Source organism: Falco cherrug, chromosome 8, assembly GCF_023634085.1.
Source record: "Falco cherrug isolate bFalChe1 chromosome 8, bFalChe1.pri, whole genome shotgun sequence".
NCBI lineage: Eukaryota > Metazoa > Chordata > Aves > Falconiformes > Falconidae > Falco > Falco cherrug.
In genome coordinates, this window is record NC_073704.1 from 620,430 (window position 1) to 638,089 (window position 17,660).

The 17,660-nt window shown below is 42.4% G+C and overlaps 1 protein-coding gene across 11 annotated transcripts in view; it reads right to left on the reverse strand.

Moving 5' to 3' along the window:
• Positions 1-3,108: 3,108 nt before the first annotated feature.
• The window catches only part of SPATS2L (spermatogenesis associated serine rich 2 like), a 151,292-nt gene continuing 136,740 nt past the window's right edge, over positions 3,109-17,660 (reverse strand). For all 11 annotated transcript variants that reach the window (XM_055718041.1, XM_055718040.1, XM_055718043.1 and 8 more), the window contains 5 exons: positions 13,338-13,396; positions 9,748-9,857; positions 9,101-9,203; positions 5,750-5,970; positions 3,109-4,552 (listed from right to left, as the gene is read on the reverse strand). In XM_055718041.1, the coding sequence (XP_055574016.1) occupies positions 4,154-4,552; positions 5,750-5,970; positions 9,101-9,203; positions 9,748-9,857; positions 13,338-13,396 (892 nt within the window). In that variant the 3' untranslated portion in view covers positions 3,109-4,153. The remainder of the gene's footprint in view (positions 4,553-5,749; positions 5,971-9,100; positions 9,204-9,747; positions 9,858-13,337; positions 13,397-17,660) is intronic.

The following is a 17,660-nucleotide window of genomic DNA, read 5'->3' on the forward strand; positions in this document are numbered from 1 at the left end:
TTCTATCTGTATGATGTCAGCGAGCAGATGTTATTTCATGTGATGGGCACATACTACTGCTGATCCTCGGAGTTTTCATTGGGCTTGTTTTTAGCTGAAGAGCCATGGAAATATCAAAATTACCTCTTTTGTTCTGCTCTGGAAGAGCTGGTAGGGAAATAACTGGAACAGTTTGAAAGAAAAGTACCCTTGGCTAACTGGCTAACATTTAAACTGGCTAACATTAAATCACTTAGATAATAAACATTATGTAGTTCACATCTTACTATGGCTAAAAAGAAATACTATCATTACCCAGGAGCAAGCAGATTTCCTCTTCTTGATTCTTCCCAATCCATGAAGGATAAATTCCTCACATGGTAAGAACAGGAGGCCAGCTGCACCATCAAAAAGTGGAGTGAAGCTGCTGTCCCTTAGCTGTGGTTACAAATTGTCGTTTGAAATAAGTCTGTAAATGCGCTGTGGTAATGCCACCACCCCACCCCCTTAAAAAAAAATAAATAAAAAAATCTAAATTCATTTTGGGCAACAGCTTTTATTAAAAGATGTTAAGCAGCAGGAACAGGTAAGGATGATGTTACAGACCTTTGCTGCTTTCTGAGCTTTTTGGGTATCTCTTCTTAGAGAATTTTCTTCTTGCTAAATAAAAAAATCTGGCCGTTTATAACAGAATTGATCACTCTTGGCTGAAAATTACTTTGCAAATTCATGTCATCACGTGATCAGCCATGTAGCGTGCCCAGAGTTTGTATCAAGGATCTGACCCTTTTCAAATTTGCATGTGAACAGTTCAGTGCAGTTTGTTTTAGTAGTTTGCCACAATAAAACAGCTGTATTGTCACAAATTTCTATTATATCCTCACGTGAGTAGCTGGCAGCGGGACTGGAACTTGAGAGGAATGGATCCGCAGTGCCTCTGCTTCAGTCACAAGTACATTACCAGGACGCACACAGCTGGTTTATAACGCCGTGATGCAGCCCAGGCAGTGACTACGGTGGGGAACAGACTCGCACCAAGAACTGCCATTCCTACAGGCTCGGGCCAGGTGCTCCCCAACAACAACAGGGTCCAGGAAAGCGTTTCAAGATCAGTGTTTCCCTTCCAGAATTACTGGTTTTTCTTCTGGAGTTACATTTTCAAATACATCAAGTGATTTACTTTTAAATTTTTTTCCCCCAAACATGCCTAAATGATGTAGCTTTTGCAAATAGCTTGGCTGAGTTAAGTTACCTTCTCTTTCTAGTTTTCTGGCTCCGTATTTGGTCCTTTATTTTGCCGAGTTCTGCCCCTACCTTTGTTTCATTTTACACAGAAGATAAACTGCTCCAACCTGCTTTAAAATACTGCCCATTAAGGTGTGTTTCCACTTTTGAAAGAGCATACAAAGTGCAGTGGGAATTCCATGTTTGTGTTTGAGCGATGCCAAACAGATGTATTTGCTTTGCAAATCGAGGGTGCTTTTTTATAAAAGACAGCTGGCCTGAAAGTCAAGCCTTGGCCGGCCCTTAATTCCCTCACTGACCCCTGTACAAATCCCTTACATGAAAAGCAGTATCACACATAGCTAGCTCTGTAACTAGAAGATTTAAAAAAAAAAAAAAAAGTTCTGCTGAAGATGGGCCCAAGAGCATCCAATTACTTATAAGTTTTGCGAAGAGTAAAACTCTATTGCGAAGAGGCAAATACAGTTCCAAGCACACAGAGACACAAGAAATGCAAGGTGAAGAGGTACCGTTCCGACAGGCACACGCCAGAGCACAGCCACATAACGTAGTTAGCACTAACCCAGGCTGGGCGTGCCGAGACTGCAGTGGCCCCAGAGGCAGCCTGCTCCCCAGCCCAACCACATCCATGCTGGCATCTCTCGTCAAAAACGTGTTTGTAGCACAGTCTGAATTCAGAGACATGGTGCCTCTCACCTGCTGCTCTGAGGTCTGTCACGTACTGAGCCTCCAGCACATCGAAGGTGAGCTGGTACTGAAGGGCGCGAGGTGGTCCTGTGGTGCTGAGCGACAACTTACGTTGCAGATTTTATTTATTTGCAGAAGCCTCCTTGCGAGAAGCTGACTTACAGAATAACCTTCAATTATCCTGTCAAGTGGAGAAGCTATAAGGAAGGGGTAAACGTCATCACAGGTAAATTAGATTTTCTTCTTTTTAGGAGGGATTACAGGAGACAAATTTCACAAATTACGCAAGGAAAATATAGTAAGATTCCTGTGTAATATCTGCATGGAAATTATCATTATGTCTCTTACGGTGAGGTTACAGGTCAAACTGTAAAGCAGGAGATAAATGTTGAGAAGGTACCCAGCTGATGGGCGTGCAGAACACAAATTCTGGAATTTCGGTTCCATTTTCTCAAAATATTCAGCTTAAAAGTGTGATGGATAATTAACGATGATAGAAACAGTGCTTGTAATGCTAAGGAAGACGATGTTTACCTATGCATATTGACTTGTCTTGCACCACTCTTCCAGATGAAGATGAGTTACTTGTCTTTTAGAAGCAGGTTTTACCAATATTCACATGTGGAAAAATGTATACAGATATCAAGACGAATAAAAATAATCAAAATCACCCATAAGGAATGTGCCTCACTCTACACTTTGGGATTATTTTTCAAGGGCCACAGAAGAAAAGTAAACCAGTCAGTACTAAGGAAGCACACAGTCAGATGAGAGAAATTAGGCAGAGGAAAGTGGTAAAAAGCAACAGCAAACCAAACAATAACCTAGGAATAAACTTTTGAAGACACTTTTAAAGTGTCCTGCTCTTGCTGACCTCGGTCAGAGGTCAGCCTTACTGACCTTTCACACATTTCTGATGCCAACACTAAGGCCACTAGCTCACTTGATGCTAGGCCTGGATTCTTACACCTTCCTATGTTAAGTAATAACTTACATTAAAAGTACGCCCAGGACGGAGGCGGCCCTTGTGGGAAGGTTCTGTTCTGTGCACTTGTGGCGTAAGAATCTAGCTAAAAGCAAAAACCTAGTTCAATCCATACTCAGCTGAAAGCCTCCCACTGATACCAACTGAAACAAGCAAATACAATTTGAATAAGATCACAAAGGTTAGGCACTGCAAGGCCGCAAACACCAGAGTATTTGAGAAATAAATTTTTAATTATTTTGGAAGAAACGGGTTTTCTGAAATACAGAATCAGAACATTAAGACAAAGTAAGATTTTTAATAGAAAATTGAGAAGGATGTAGTATATCTGCTCAAATATGTACCTCCACATTTTGCTGCATGTCGCTGTAACAAATTTATTAGTCATAGCTCTCATTATGGACAGGTGGTTCCTACAGAAAAAATACAGAAAAAGAATTTGAATTCAAGTCTAGAAGACCTGCAACTTTTCGTATGAAAAAAATGAAATAGATCCATATAGTCATAGAAAAGTGACTGATAAGGACGGAGAATAGGGCTGTGTATCTGAATAGCCATGACTATATACATTCCAAATTAAAAAATGAGCATTTTTCCTCAGCCTCATAAAAATACTTTGTCAATGAAAAATACCAGTATGTAATACATTTAATACAATTTATACTTGAATGTAAAGATCTCAGATTATGGAATAATAAGCTAAAATCAAATGTACTACTTTTTCAAATGTTCTTGTATATAACAATACTTTCTGTGTATACAGTGTCCATGCATCTACGCATATACACGCACAGAAGTAAAGAGCTGTATAGAGATTGCTGAAGAATTCTACAAGATTATCTGATTTCATTGCAGACCAGAGCATACAGACTTCCTGGGATCCTTCTAACACAGGCTGCTCTAAAAAAACAATACTGTTGACAGGTGTAACCACGTATCTACAACAGGTTTTTGCTATTATGAATTTAATTGCCAATTTAATTTTCCAATCTAGATTTCATTTTTCTAAGTAGTAAATGCTGCCTTAGTAAGATTCTGTACTGTCATGGCAAAATAACTGTGAACATACTGGGGAAGAAGCCTTGAGAGTATGAATTAATTTTGATAATTAGCAAGTAATAAAGATACCAACAAGTTTTAAGCAGCAACAGATTTAAAATGACTATGTTCTGACTTATTTTCTTCACCAACAAGCATCTCGAGCAAGAAACTAAAATGAAGAGATTAAATTTCTCTGCCTGCCATCACCATGACACTTTAAGCCACCAAAGTCACAGCTGGCACTGAAAGAACAGTGGCATCAGCAGAGACCTCCATCCTTGCAGGACATAAATTGCATTGTGACACCCTGCCAACACTGCCTTGGAAAGGCCTGTGATCTGCAGTGTCTGGCGTATGATGCTTTCGTCGGGTCTTCTCTGAATGTATTGGATTCTCTGTGGTCCTTGTAGCTGTAGACTGCTCTTGATTTTTCATAGCTCCTTTGTTTTTAGATCTGAAGCTGCTATGCTGCTGTCTTCTGTGTTCAGACCTGGAACCACCCTTCACATTATTTTGATCTGCCTCATGACTGGCACCTTGTGACTTCAGGGATCCATTGAGCCGGATGTTTTGGTGCTGTGGGTTGAATCTTCGTCTCTGGCTAGAAGGCCCGTTCTACCCAGAAAGGAATTGGAAAACTGTTAGGTTATCTGAATCCTTCCAACAGGACAAGAAACACAGCTGTCCGAAGGAACAAAAATTGCAGAGTAAGTTTTTCAGTGTAACGAGGAGAGGGAAAACACAAAAACACTAGAGTTTTGACTGTTGCTGGAGCTCTCTGAACTATGAGTAACATGCTACAGCTAAGTAGCCTGGAAATATAGATGGCAGGTTCACCACTGGCACCAAATTAAAAGTCTACCATGATTCAAGAGAACACAGAAAAGGGGATGAAATACTAGACTATCTCAACAGCAGTAGTTAAGAAGCACTGAAGAACTTGATACTGACCAATTTTTTCGAAAATCAAGAAAGTATCTTTCCTAGTAAAGTATTGTGTAAATACTACAGTAAGACTAAGCAGGAAGAACAGAAATTCACATGTAAATTCAAGAATCCACGTTATCACGTTAAGAATCCACATGGTGGGAGAGATGTCTATTATGCTACCTTGCACAGAGGAAGCTTTGATCCTTAGTGGGAAGTGGCTGAATTGCTTTATTTGCATGACTGCCAAGGCAGCTGGTTCCATACACGCACTGACTATGTACTGCTCCTACGTTTCCCTTCGGGCACCTACTTCAGCCCAAAATCCCCGCCGGGACAAACTTCAGACCGACTTCGGTGGCAGCTTTACCTGAACACAACCGTGCAAGGCCATTCTAAGGAGGTCTCATAATGAGGCAGCTGCCAATATCGCACAGTACTGTAAGCTGTATTATACCGCTTCTGAAATATTATGCTTTTAGATCTGGCACAATTCCACTTTCAAAGTCTATCTAATAATCATGCTTCAACAGCACATCAACTGACATTTGTCAAGGAGCAGGAATACATGCTTCTCCGTTGCAGCATGCAGGGTAACTAGCTATTAGCTAATTAGCTATTAGGCAGCCTGTTAACTGCCGCTAGTCATTTCTGAACACCAGACAGCGGTCTTTGCTGGTATGGCATTTCTGCTATTTCCACCTTGTATGTTCACACTGCTTTGAAAATGAAGCTGCAAAACACATACTTGCATATTTTCAAGAGTTATTTATTAAATCTGTGGACTGCAAACTAGTATTTGATTTTGCATTAACAATTTCCAATGCTTCGTATTCTTCTGAAATTTCTGAAATAATTTAGTTTTGTTCAGAACTGATTTCTTACCTGCTTATTTGTTGGGATTCCTTGGGAAGAAGGTTCTGTAGGATTGGAAGAAAGATGACTTTGTACTTTAGCGCTGGCTGTTCTACTATCTGAGTTCTTGACGTGACTAGCGGACTTCTGCATGTGTGTATTTTGTCTGCCAGTTGTTGCATGTGAAGTCATTGAAGACAGCACCAAACTACATGGTGTTCTTGAGGAATAGTTGTTCTTTGGGTGAGAAACTATAAAAAGAGTATTCTGTGTTACCAGTGAAATGATCAGCATCTAAACATAAGGCTGTATTCTCAGCCTGCTTACAGTTAATTTTGGTAGCATCATTCCAGGCCTACTTGAAATAACGAAGTAAGCTAGGTAACTAGGGTTGGAATTAGGCCATCGCCTCTTACTTCTGTGGAACTGCCTCGTCGTGAAGCGCTTCTGGAGGCAGAAGAGCCAGTGTGGTGGAACTGCGCTGAAACTGGAAGAAGCCTGGCAGGTGGATGGGCTTTGGCTGTCCAAGAAAACTTTTCAAAATTTGTGGCACCTATTGGCTGGCTTGTGGGGTTTTAACGAGTCGAGCTGAACACATTTGCTGTCAGGACTGCCCTGCGCGCTGCTGTCCTATCAGTAATGCTCCTAAGCATTTATATTCCTAAGTCCTCAAACAATAAAGGAAGAAACATGGGAAGGAAATGAGTGGTAAGCCCCTAACTCTCTTGGCTGCTTGAGGTCAAAGGATGCCGTGCCTGCAGACACCATAGACTAAATTAAATTCAAATTATTCTTTGATCATGGTAGGCTGCAGAAGCTGATGCTTGCTGTCTATATATGTACTCGCTACAACACAGGTAAGAGCCATGAAAGCTTCCTTAGTATGTCTAAATATTTTTTAAGAAAAGGAAGAAAGGAAAAAAAACCCACTAGTCTAGTGCCTGTTGCTCATTCCTTTCTAAGGAACAAAGGTTCTTCTGTACCATGGATATCTACAAAAAATGGAACTGCGTGCAATGCACTAATCCACTTCATGTGGATCATGGTAGTCAGCACCATTAGGAACTGCTACTGCCCCCCTCAGTACATTCCTGCTCCCAACTTTGTATTTTGCAACCACCTGATTTCTTAACCACTTCCATGTCTGGATGTGAAGTGCACCAAACAAATCCTTGATTTCCTACCTCTCTGCATTTCCACAAATGCTTTGAGCTGCCTGCCTCTGTGCAACGGCCCCTAAGCAGCCTCAAAGACGACTCTGAGGCTACTGAAGTAATGTTCTTGATCTTAATTTGCTGTTCCGATTTTTCTGATTATGGAGTTTTCCCGTTTCTTTCTGGTACAGATGACAAACCAGAGGCTCACTTCAGTGAGACACCTGTTTTATCTAAGAGGTGTTTCTATTTTCCCACTTTTAGTACAGAGAAAGAAGATGCAGAATAATTTTAGCAACTGAACATCATCTGTTAGGTTTTTTGATGCTTTTATTTACTTACACCAATATCAGCTATTTCTCCCACTAGGTATCCTCTTCAGAAAAGCAATGGAGCGATCTGCACAATTAACTGAATTTTCGGTCCTAAGTTCAGTGAGGCCAGCTGCCACTGAATTCTACTGCTCTCTCTTGTCTAAAGTAGACTGCTGCACATGGAAGCCCATATAAAAATCCACGTGCTTGTCATAGAAAAACACATTTTTAACAAAGAAGATGTACAAGGAAGGGGTGTAGCCCATGCTAGACATATGGCATGCTAGACATATGTCAGTCCAATTATTTCTGTTTCTTCCTGTCCTTCACTGTAAGTGTATGCTGCCGACCCTCTCTCATGCTGGAACGTGCCTTCCTCGGCACAAGCTCTGGGGTTTTGGCTATTGCTTTTGTTAAAGGCCTCAAGGCCCGGCATAATCCAGCTGTGAGGGGTATTTGCAGCTCCTAGCAGGGTATGGGCCTCACTGGGGGAGGCTCCAAACAGAAATGTACTTTGCACTGAAGAGCTCTTATCCAAGCCATGCCCACAGCATGCGTTGCTCACCTAAGGTCACTGAGGGCTGACCAGAGCTGAATTCTTCAGCTGGCCAGTGCACTCAGTCATTTGTGAGATGGCACTGCTTCCCTGCCAGTAGCTGTTCCTTTGACTTCACTGACCCGATTTCAGCAGGTCTGCACGAAACTATGCTTACGTAAGATTTTACTGAAATGAGGCATCAATAATTAGAGTGCGGAATTAACTGCAGCGGGATGTAATTTAGGAAAGTAGTTCAATGAGTTTAGAAAGACAGTCTATGGCTGTATCAAGAGCAGCTGTGGTTATATTAGTCGGGACCATCTTTACAGAAATTTTTCTCTCTTAAGCGTCAGGGTCTGTGAGGTGACTGCAAACAATCAGATGCGTTACTGGCAAGCTTACACCTTCCTTCGAAATATCCTGGGTTGGTTTCAATAAGAGACAGGATAAAGTGTTCTACAAAAGCAAGTCTTATGGTCTAATGAATTAAACTGGTTACACCTCAAAGTAGTGTTTAAAAGCTCTTTAGCTGTGCAGTCAGAAGACTGCGCTGGCAGACTGTGTGGTATTTTTTCTCTTTCTAGGAACTCCTTGAAAACATTAATTATTTTTCTTCCCAAAATTGTTTTCTTTCCACCAAGATGCACTAGTTCAGAATTGTGTTAACAGTTCTTATCCTAAAGTGATGGTACTGATGGGATATCATGGGACAGATAATCTTTGGGGCAAAGCATTGTAACATTTACTTTTCTGGGGGGAAAAAAACGCATGACAAAGATGAGGAATAAGCTATCTTGTATTCTGCAACAGGGATGTGATACTTGGAGCAGAAAATGAACTTTAATTTCCAAGCAGAAGGGCAGATTATTTGGAAACAGGAATATTTGGGACTACCATTAGTTCCTGAAAAACCCAGTGAATACTGTTGTAAAGCTTGGGAGTTACTTCCTAGCAGGAGAGATGTGAATTGGTCTTGTATTCTGCTCATGCGGGGAAGCTTCTGATTTACTATTTATTCACAAATTACTGAATTTGAGTGTTCCCCAGAGCTACCTTCTACTTCCACTTGGAAATCCTGTTTAGACCAGAAAACTCCAACTGATCTGAGTAATACCTGGAAATCTCTGACAAAGAGGGCACTGTGCACACGCAGATGGACTGTACAGCATATGTACGGCAAGCCTAATGTGCTGCATGCTGTAAGGCTGACCTGCGTGTGTTCAGCCAGCCTGCTGCACCCGGCTCTACCGGTTGTGTCAGGCCTCCACACACACACTGGCAGCACAAATGCCATTATTTCTGCTGGTGTATCCTGGACAGGTATATGGAACAGTATGTTCCCAGAACTTCAGTGTGAGAAATCACCAGCACTTACTTTCTCCGCAGAGCTGAATTTGGGTCTTCAGCTGTTCTGTATCACAGGAAAATCGGGCAGACCTGCCCAGCTCTTCATCATACTTCCGTTCACTCACAAAGTGCTGCAAAATACAGACACGTTAACAGTGATTTGCATTCTAAGAAAAAGACTATATGGATGGTACAGCAACCAATCAATACTTACCTTAGATGTGCTTTAAGGCTTGCCAAACTTTTGACCCTGCCCTGCACACAGGATCTCTATGCAGAACCAAGTATTTGCCCATCCTGACCAAATTACAGGTCTCTCAGCCCAGTGACGGGTGAATCGTGCCCGCGCCTGGGAAGGGGGTCATTTCATCAGAGTATACACATTTGATCACCGAACCTGAAGCTATCGGCTTTACTTGTTAACCGAGTCTGATAAATGGCACACAAACCGCTAGAACTCTACACTTACGAAGGGATAACTTACACTTCTCTGCTAGCGTCTGTACACTGCTCAGAGGTGCTGTAATACTTTAAGGAGGTATGCTTTCCCCATGGAAAGCTAGTTACCCCTTGGCCCACAGGCAGGAGTGAACAGCCTGGGCATGTTAACCTGACAGCTCGCTCTTGGCATTTATGCAAACAGCTAAAATACCCAAGCAGCCATGAACGCCTGACCTTAATTTCAGCCCTGAGTTCAGACAGTTGTGCTTCAGCCATCTGACTGGCTAGGTCTGTCAGTCTCTTCAGCTCCTCTGCTTTCTTCTGCCGAGCAGTCAGGATTTCCACTGCCAAATACCAACAGTCAACAATTAACAGTAGGAAGGTAGATTGCTCTGTAATTTATTACTCTTTGGGCATTAACAGTGTACATCACATGAGAGACAGACACACACACCTCAGACCCCTGACCTCAACTGGACTTCCAATATGCTGCTTGAACAGCGTATTTAACTGAACTGCCTGATGTTGAAAAAGATCTGGAAATGGGATAGCTGTCAGAAACTCAAAGTTAAACCAGTTTTTCATCATTTAGACAAAGGGGGGCAGAGACATGTTGTTTTGAGTCTTCCAGCGCTTTATCTTCAAGCACAAAATCAGGGAGCCTTCCATGAAGACATGGAAAGAAGCATTACATTGAGTCAACAGCCTGTTTCTGAAGACGTGCTGTAGTTTATTTACACAGGGACATTTCAGTTGCTCTGAAAAAAAGTCTGTTCATATTTAGTTTACGTTAAAGTCACTGGCATTGCAGTTTTGCTTTCAAGGGATATATACACAGCTGCCACTTCTCTAGCAAAGCAGTATTACAAAGGCCAACAACCTTTATGAAAATACTACATATTCACCACTGCCTGTCCGGTGTATTTTATATAAGGAAGGGGTGAATAGTCATGTTCTTACAGGAAAAGATTAATCACGAACCACAAAGCAACGGTCCATTTGCATGCAGGATAATAAGACATTACAATTTTGGTGGAAAATTAAAAGTACGCAACCTACATGGTGACTCAGTGTAAAAGCAGCAACTGATTAACTGGCTGATGGGACTGGCACTTAGGGCAGAGAGGAAAGATAGCATCTAAATGTAAAATGGTAACAATTGTAGTCTTTTGTCTAGAGCTTATGCCTGCAGTCCGGTGGTGAGTGGTAGCTGTTGTAAACTACCCTAAGGCCACAGGCTCCATGACAGCCTCAAAGACTTTGGCTTCTCTGCCTTCTTTTGCCACAAATTCCCAGAGCAGGTTGGTAAGTCACCTAACCAGCTCATACTTTGTAAGGTCATGTTTTAGGTGAGAATTAACAGTATTTCAACAGAGAGTTTGTTTCTCAACCCATTACCATTTAACCAGATGGCACCTTCCTTTGAAAGTATCATAGGAGAGTTTGTGTTGGAAGGGGCCTCTAAAGGCCCCCTAGTCCAGCCCCCCTGCAATGAGCAGGGACACCTTCAACTAGACCATGCCGTGCAGAGCCCCGTCCAACCTGGCCGTCAATGTTTCCAGGGATGGCGCATCGATCACCTCTCTGGGCAACCCGTGCCAGCGTTTCACCAAGCACAAAGGCACAGGGAGAGAGAGCTGTGGCTGTACAGCTGTGTGGCAGCAACCAAGCCACATGGCAGAGAAGTATGTCACACACGGCAGGGAAGGCAGAGGGTGGCTACAGCTCCTTTAGCCCTGTTGGTAAATCTGTGCCTACATCATTACTTATGCTAAGAGCCAGCATTTATTTCTCTAGCTGATATTTTAATTTAATTTCTGTGGAATACGGTCTACAAGTCTGAGAAACTTATCAGATTAAATGAACAGTTTACTACCAGCTTTCCTCTGTCCAATAGTTCTGCCTTATTGCTTATTCTAGGCAATGCTAACATTGTTTCTCCCCAAAGTCAGTTAAGTGACTCCCCTTTGCTGAAGTGACTGCTCAAACCGTATGAGCTCATATCATACTGGCACTTATCTCTGCATGAGATTTTTTTAAACACTGAAATTATCATATTTGGAAGTTTTCCTAGTACTGACAGTAAGAGTATGATTAGTAAAATAGTAAATTAGTAAAATAGATAGAGTAAAATAGTCCTCCAGTGCAGCAAAAAGATGTGAAAATAAATAATAATGTAAATCTTGGTTAGCATGTTACAGTCCTGTAACAACTTCCTGCCTAAAGTTCTGAAAGCACTTTACAAGCCTGCAACAGCCTTGAGAGACAGCAGAAACCGCAGTTAGAGCGCGCTACGGGGGCATCCAGCATCACACGTGGAGCTGGCACGAAGGCAGGGAAGCAGGACCTGCCATGTGCAAATTAAGCACTTTGCAGGCCTGTAGATAAGAATCAGGTTTACTTTCCACAAAAGTTACCACTATACCTGGCCAAGATTAATGAAGGGGCCCTATGATACCATCAGCCCTGGATGGCAGATTTCCAAAATTCGTTTTTGTTTATGCAGTGAGGGCTTAGATCCAGGTCTGCTGATATCAATGGGAATTTAACCATTGGTTTTCATGGGAGCGAGCGCAGGCCCGGTAGCTGATTATGGCTACCTGGTGTCTGCAGGTAACCAAAAAGCTGCTGATATGCTCCCATGCACAGCCCCTCTGCAGAATAACACAGAACTCCAAATCCACGTTTCATGATAGTACTAGAAAAGTTCACATACAAAATGCCAAACACAAACTAACGCCAATCTTTGCTGTAACAACTCATACCTTTTTGTTTCCACACATACATAACTGCAAGTGACTTAGCTAGGAATGGATTTAGATAATGGAATTAGGTTGTGGGTTTTTTTAATACAAATTTAACTGGTATACATTTGTGAGCTAAGTGAGAGTTCTAAATGCAAATGAAGCGTTCAAGAACATTACAAGTATCTGTGACCCTCCTTGGAAGGGCCTTAAATTCACAAATCGATGAAAGGATTGTATGCATACATAGCAGTGGTATTTTCATCTGCCAGGCAAAGTACCACTCTAACAATACTTTGGTTACTCTTCAGTTTTTTGCTTAGCGCTCTCTATTGAAACACATCCCCCTTGATTACTGGGCCATGAATACCGTATCTCAGATGGGGTATAGGACAATGTTATGGTATCTTAATACATGGCTCATCTTGTTTTTTCCTCTCAAACCAGAACATGTACATATACACACCCCCACCCCTTACCTATGCAATAAACAGAGACACCATGAGAGCCTCAAATCAGATCAGCTCCCACAGATTGGTAGGAAACTAGATTCCAGTAAACACCTGGGTTTTTATGTTTTTATTGTTCCAATTCATATGCTTAATCACTATCCCTTAAAGCTATGCAAGGCCACCCAATAACCTATTCCTCTAATAACCTCCAGTATTCTAAGTTGTGTATGTAATAGAAGCAAGCAAACAGTGATTAAGAAATGGAAACGAAGTGATCAACAGTCCGGGGGGGGGGGGGTGGGGGTGGGGGGGTGGGGAGAAGAGTGGTCAAAAACCTCTGATAAGTAAGCAGAACAAATAAATAATTTAAATCTAACTTCATATGAACTTTTGGTTTACCTTAATTTCATAACACTTCAATTTTGAAGCACAATCTTTATAGACAGAAACTACATAGAAACTATCCCAGAACATCAAAGACTTATCTCATTGTATACACCTACAACAAAAGATGCTGGAATGCTGATAACCAAGTTGATGTACCATGTAATCTTCTGCCAAACAAAACAAATGTTTCCATGACTATTCCAAAAGTTCCCTGTGTGCTTGGTTTTTTTTTTTTACTTACTGGCTTCTTCTTTAACTTTATCAATTTCTGCCATTAATGACACTTCTTTGTCTACGATGCTAAAAAAGGAAAAAAAGAAAGAAAAAAACCATAGTTTAATCCATGCTAGAACTCCATCAAAATCAAAGGATATAACTACACAAAGACTTCAGACCTTAGTTACAAACAGTTTTGAAATTAATAAGACTTTAGAAACCTAGACTGAAGAAACAGCTAGGCAAACTGACCACAAAAACTTGGTGATAATCAGTGTATGCTGATCCATGCAAACACCTCTCACAGCCCTGCCCGTGTGCCCGCACAGACGTGGAAGTCACTCTGATTTGCCTCTTTAGCACTGCCTGGGCATGACTAAACAGCCCGTTTCCTAATTAAGCCATATCACCATTGCTGCTACCCAGGTTAATACAGCTTAGCTCTCAGTGCAATTTTAAGAATAACACCAAATTAAAGCCACGTAGAAAGAGATCCTTCTCTTCCTTAAATAGAGATATTCCTGCAAAATTTGTCAGGGTAAACAAGAAAATGGTTTGTGATGTAAATGAGCATTAATGTATCTCCATAATGGAGGTCAGCTTCCTTGCCCCCCTCCCTGTTCTCTCCAGGACTGGGAAGGTGTGGTTCCACTTTTATCTGCCTTCCTAAAGGTCTTGTATGCCTCTCCTTTCACAAATCTCTGGTGCGCAATCCCTGACGGTGCTTTTAAGCTGTCAAAGTGTAAACCGATCAGGTGGGTCTCCTGAGAGCGGGCAGCGGGTCTGCTACGTTGTTCACATCGACCCAGCGACACCGTTCAGTGAAATCACACCACGGCAGGATGCTCTCCAGGGGACAGTGCTCTGGCGTACCACTCCATTTTCCCCTCACTAGATTATTCTTAAGTCACGCTCACGTTTAATAAACACCACCGATGTTAAGCGGTAAGGAAGTGAACTCATAAGTGAGTAAACTCAAGCAGCTGGGGGAAGCAAATTGCAGGAAGTAGGTCAAACACCTGGAGTAAATCCAGGCATGCACTCAAGGGAAGAGTAGAGTTCTCAACCCTGTCAGTAAAATCACCCTTGAACATAAGCTTTTGTACCCAGTGAAGACACCAGGTTATATGTGAACCAGCTTCCACCAGAAGGAAGACGTTACAGAGAACTGAAAACCAACTCACTTGTCTAGAACACCCTCAGCAAGAATGGAAAGGTCCTGCAGCGTTCCGTGGGCAGCAGTCACACACAGCAGACTTACAGAGGAGAGGAGGGCCGACAGGCTGTCAGCTGAAACTGCAAGACGAGGCAGCGGGCAGCACAGGGGACACGTGGCAGGGACACAGCTGAGTCAGCCAGAGATGCACCAGCTAGAATGCGTTCAAGTGCCACACGGCCTTCCTTGACATCTTCCCATAAATTAACCAAGCTCACACAGAAGTTTACAACAGAAGCTCTGCAGAGTCCCACCCTTGGGTTTTACCCATCAACCATGCCACCTTTCAAGAAGAAGAGGCTACTACTACCTTTACGCTGCCAACAAGAGGGACAGAAGCAGGCTGGCTGATGGCAAAGGATGCAGCGAGACACTAAAATTGCAGTGTAACACATTTTTCTGTTTCATACATGTAAACAAGACTAAAAATGTTGGCCTGGCCTGCCAGATCAATTTAGTGTGACTTATGTGCAAGAGGAAATGAAATAGCAGGGCTGCTTATGCTGGAGCAAGTCACTTTAGAAGCACACACTCACAGTGACAGGACGCCCTTGTTCCAGTTGGCCCTCAATGTTCTCCAGGCATAAGCATTAAGTTCGGACTCCAAATAGGCAGGTGATGATTCCAGTTTGCTAATCTAAATAGCCACAGCTTCTCAGAATTAGTCTACTTTCAATTTGCTTTTGTAACTACATCGCACAATAAACTTCCTTGGCTTTCACAGCAGGTAGCTGAAATGAATCTTGTAAGTTCTCCCCTATATCTACCCTCCAGAAAAAAAAATGAGATTTTAATGGTCTTTAGTTTTTTCCCCTGAATTTAAAAGGCCTGCATGTTTTTGCTTTTGCTGTCTCTGCTGCCCTCCCTCGTGTACTAGACGGGTTATACAAACATAAACTTTCGGCCGAAAAAACCATTCAAGCAACAAGCTGCCACCGCCAAAGCTCATCAGAACCATGTTCTGGCCTGGTTCACTACACGACTGTCCTCACCCCATGCCAACAACTGATCCTTGCTAAAACTGCTCATCCCCTAACATTTCATTTTGATGCCAAAGAAAAACACTTTTAATACCAGAATGAGAACAAGGCCGTAACAGTCCTATCATATTTTAGTTATAGCTCATCTGTTACTGAACAGTTTTCCACTCCTAATGTTTTAGTGTGGTCTCTGATGAATTTTTCAGGAAAGTGTTTGCATATTGTAGTAGCAGAGGCCAGGACCTCTGCTGAATTTGATGCAGAACAATCACCTGAGTACCTCCCTTGTAGCTACAAACTAACATTGGGAAAACTAAAGAATAAAACAAGAGAAGTGGTGTTTGGTGCCTTTGTCAATATGAGACTAGTTAATGTGGTATGCTAAGGTTCTTTAACAGACAGATCTTCACAAGGTTGCCCTTCCCAGAAGACAATGTACTTACATCAGCTGAGGACACGGACTGGTTCTCGACAAAAGGCAAGGAACATACTAATTCTCACCTGGAAGTTACAGCCACATTTCTCAGCCTGGAATTCATGAGCTACCGTATGTCGTGGCACAACGGAGCAAGTTAATGTTTCTTTAGAAATGTCATAGGCCAAGCAGCACTAGGAAATACTGTATTTTTGATACTTAGTTTGCATTAAGGGTCAATTATTAAAGAAACGGTAGGGAACAATTTGACTCCTTTCTAGTCGCACGCAGCACTTCAGTGCAAAACTGACCCGTTCCTCCTCCATCAAGAACTTGGCAAAGTTATAAACATTCGAAAATAGCAGAGAAAGCTGGAAAACTGGATTGGAAAAGAAAAAAAATACAAAGAGAAAACTAAATGCTAACAGATACAGAAGGAGAAAGGACAAGACGACTATAGAAAAATCAATGGATCAAATCTCATCTCTTGTTCCTGCTAAGACCCCACTGTTTTTACGCAAAGCTCAGAGAGCCACTTAAGCCAAACAGCTTCTTAACTCATGAGAAGTTTAATTGGTTTTAACATATTTTCTGGAATAAAGCCCTACTCAGCCTCAATAGGACAATCACGATCAGACCACAGCACTAGCATTACTGAGAACCGCTCACAGCTCGGCTCAGCAGTACCTCCTGGGAATACATTTTCTTTCAATGCTTCTTAGCGTCCACTGGACACCAAAACGTTACACCGAGCTGGCACACTCCAGCGTGCAGCCTGCAGCCATTGGTGTGCCATGGGGAACTGGACACTGGGTGCTTTAGGTACTTTCCACACATGTATCACCAGATTTGGGCTCTAGCAGAGCAAGCAACAAAATGCATTTCACATCTAAAGACACCTCAGGGAAAAGTCTGCTAATTCCTCTCTAGTTATGCCCTTTCTCTTGGATCTTCTGTGGACGTTAGGACCCACGGTTAAAACCATAACCATGCTACTTTAGCTGAGGTTCTGGAGAGGTCATACCCTTGTCAATTTTTTCTGATTACTCCCAGCACTAACATTCTATCAGGCTTCAGCCATCCCTTCTCCTTCCCTCCAACATCAGCACTTGAGTACATTCCATATACCTTTTGAGACTCCTGTGACAAACACACAACCAGGCACCACCACTTCCCTCTCCGAATGTACCTGAAACCATGCCCCGATCACCAGCCTGTAGGATCCCCTGCTGTAGTAGTATTTGTCAGTTCTGCCACAGGTGTTCAGTTTTTTATGATACATTTATGATACTCACTGGAGCAAATACTGAGACTCAGAGCCCCTCTCCCATTGACCAGGCTCAAAGACCGATCTCAGTCAAGTGAGTCTCACACTCCATGACTGATGCTGAGGCCAAAAGAGTAACACTACGACCTCATTCTTTTCTGCATCCCTTTGCCACACCTCTCTTCTGAAAGGACTGATTTATTCTTCCCTTATCCCTCGCTTTTTCAGGATCAGGACTGGGGTACCAAACTCTAGCTATCGGCAACGTAACATTGTTCACCACAGGTGAGTGCCTACAGTTTGGAGCACAGGATTCGGCACCATTTGATTTTAATATCCAGATGACATTTTGAGGTGGGGTTCAGGAAGGAAACAATTTTGTTGAAGGAACACAGCAAGCCAGAGGCTCAATGCAGAGGACATGGAAATGGGGCCAGGACGCAGCCAGTGCTTGTGCTGTAAATATATGA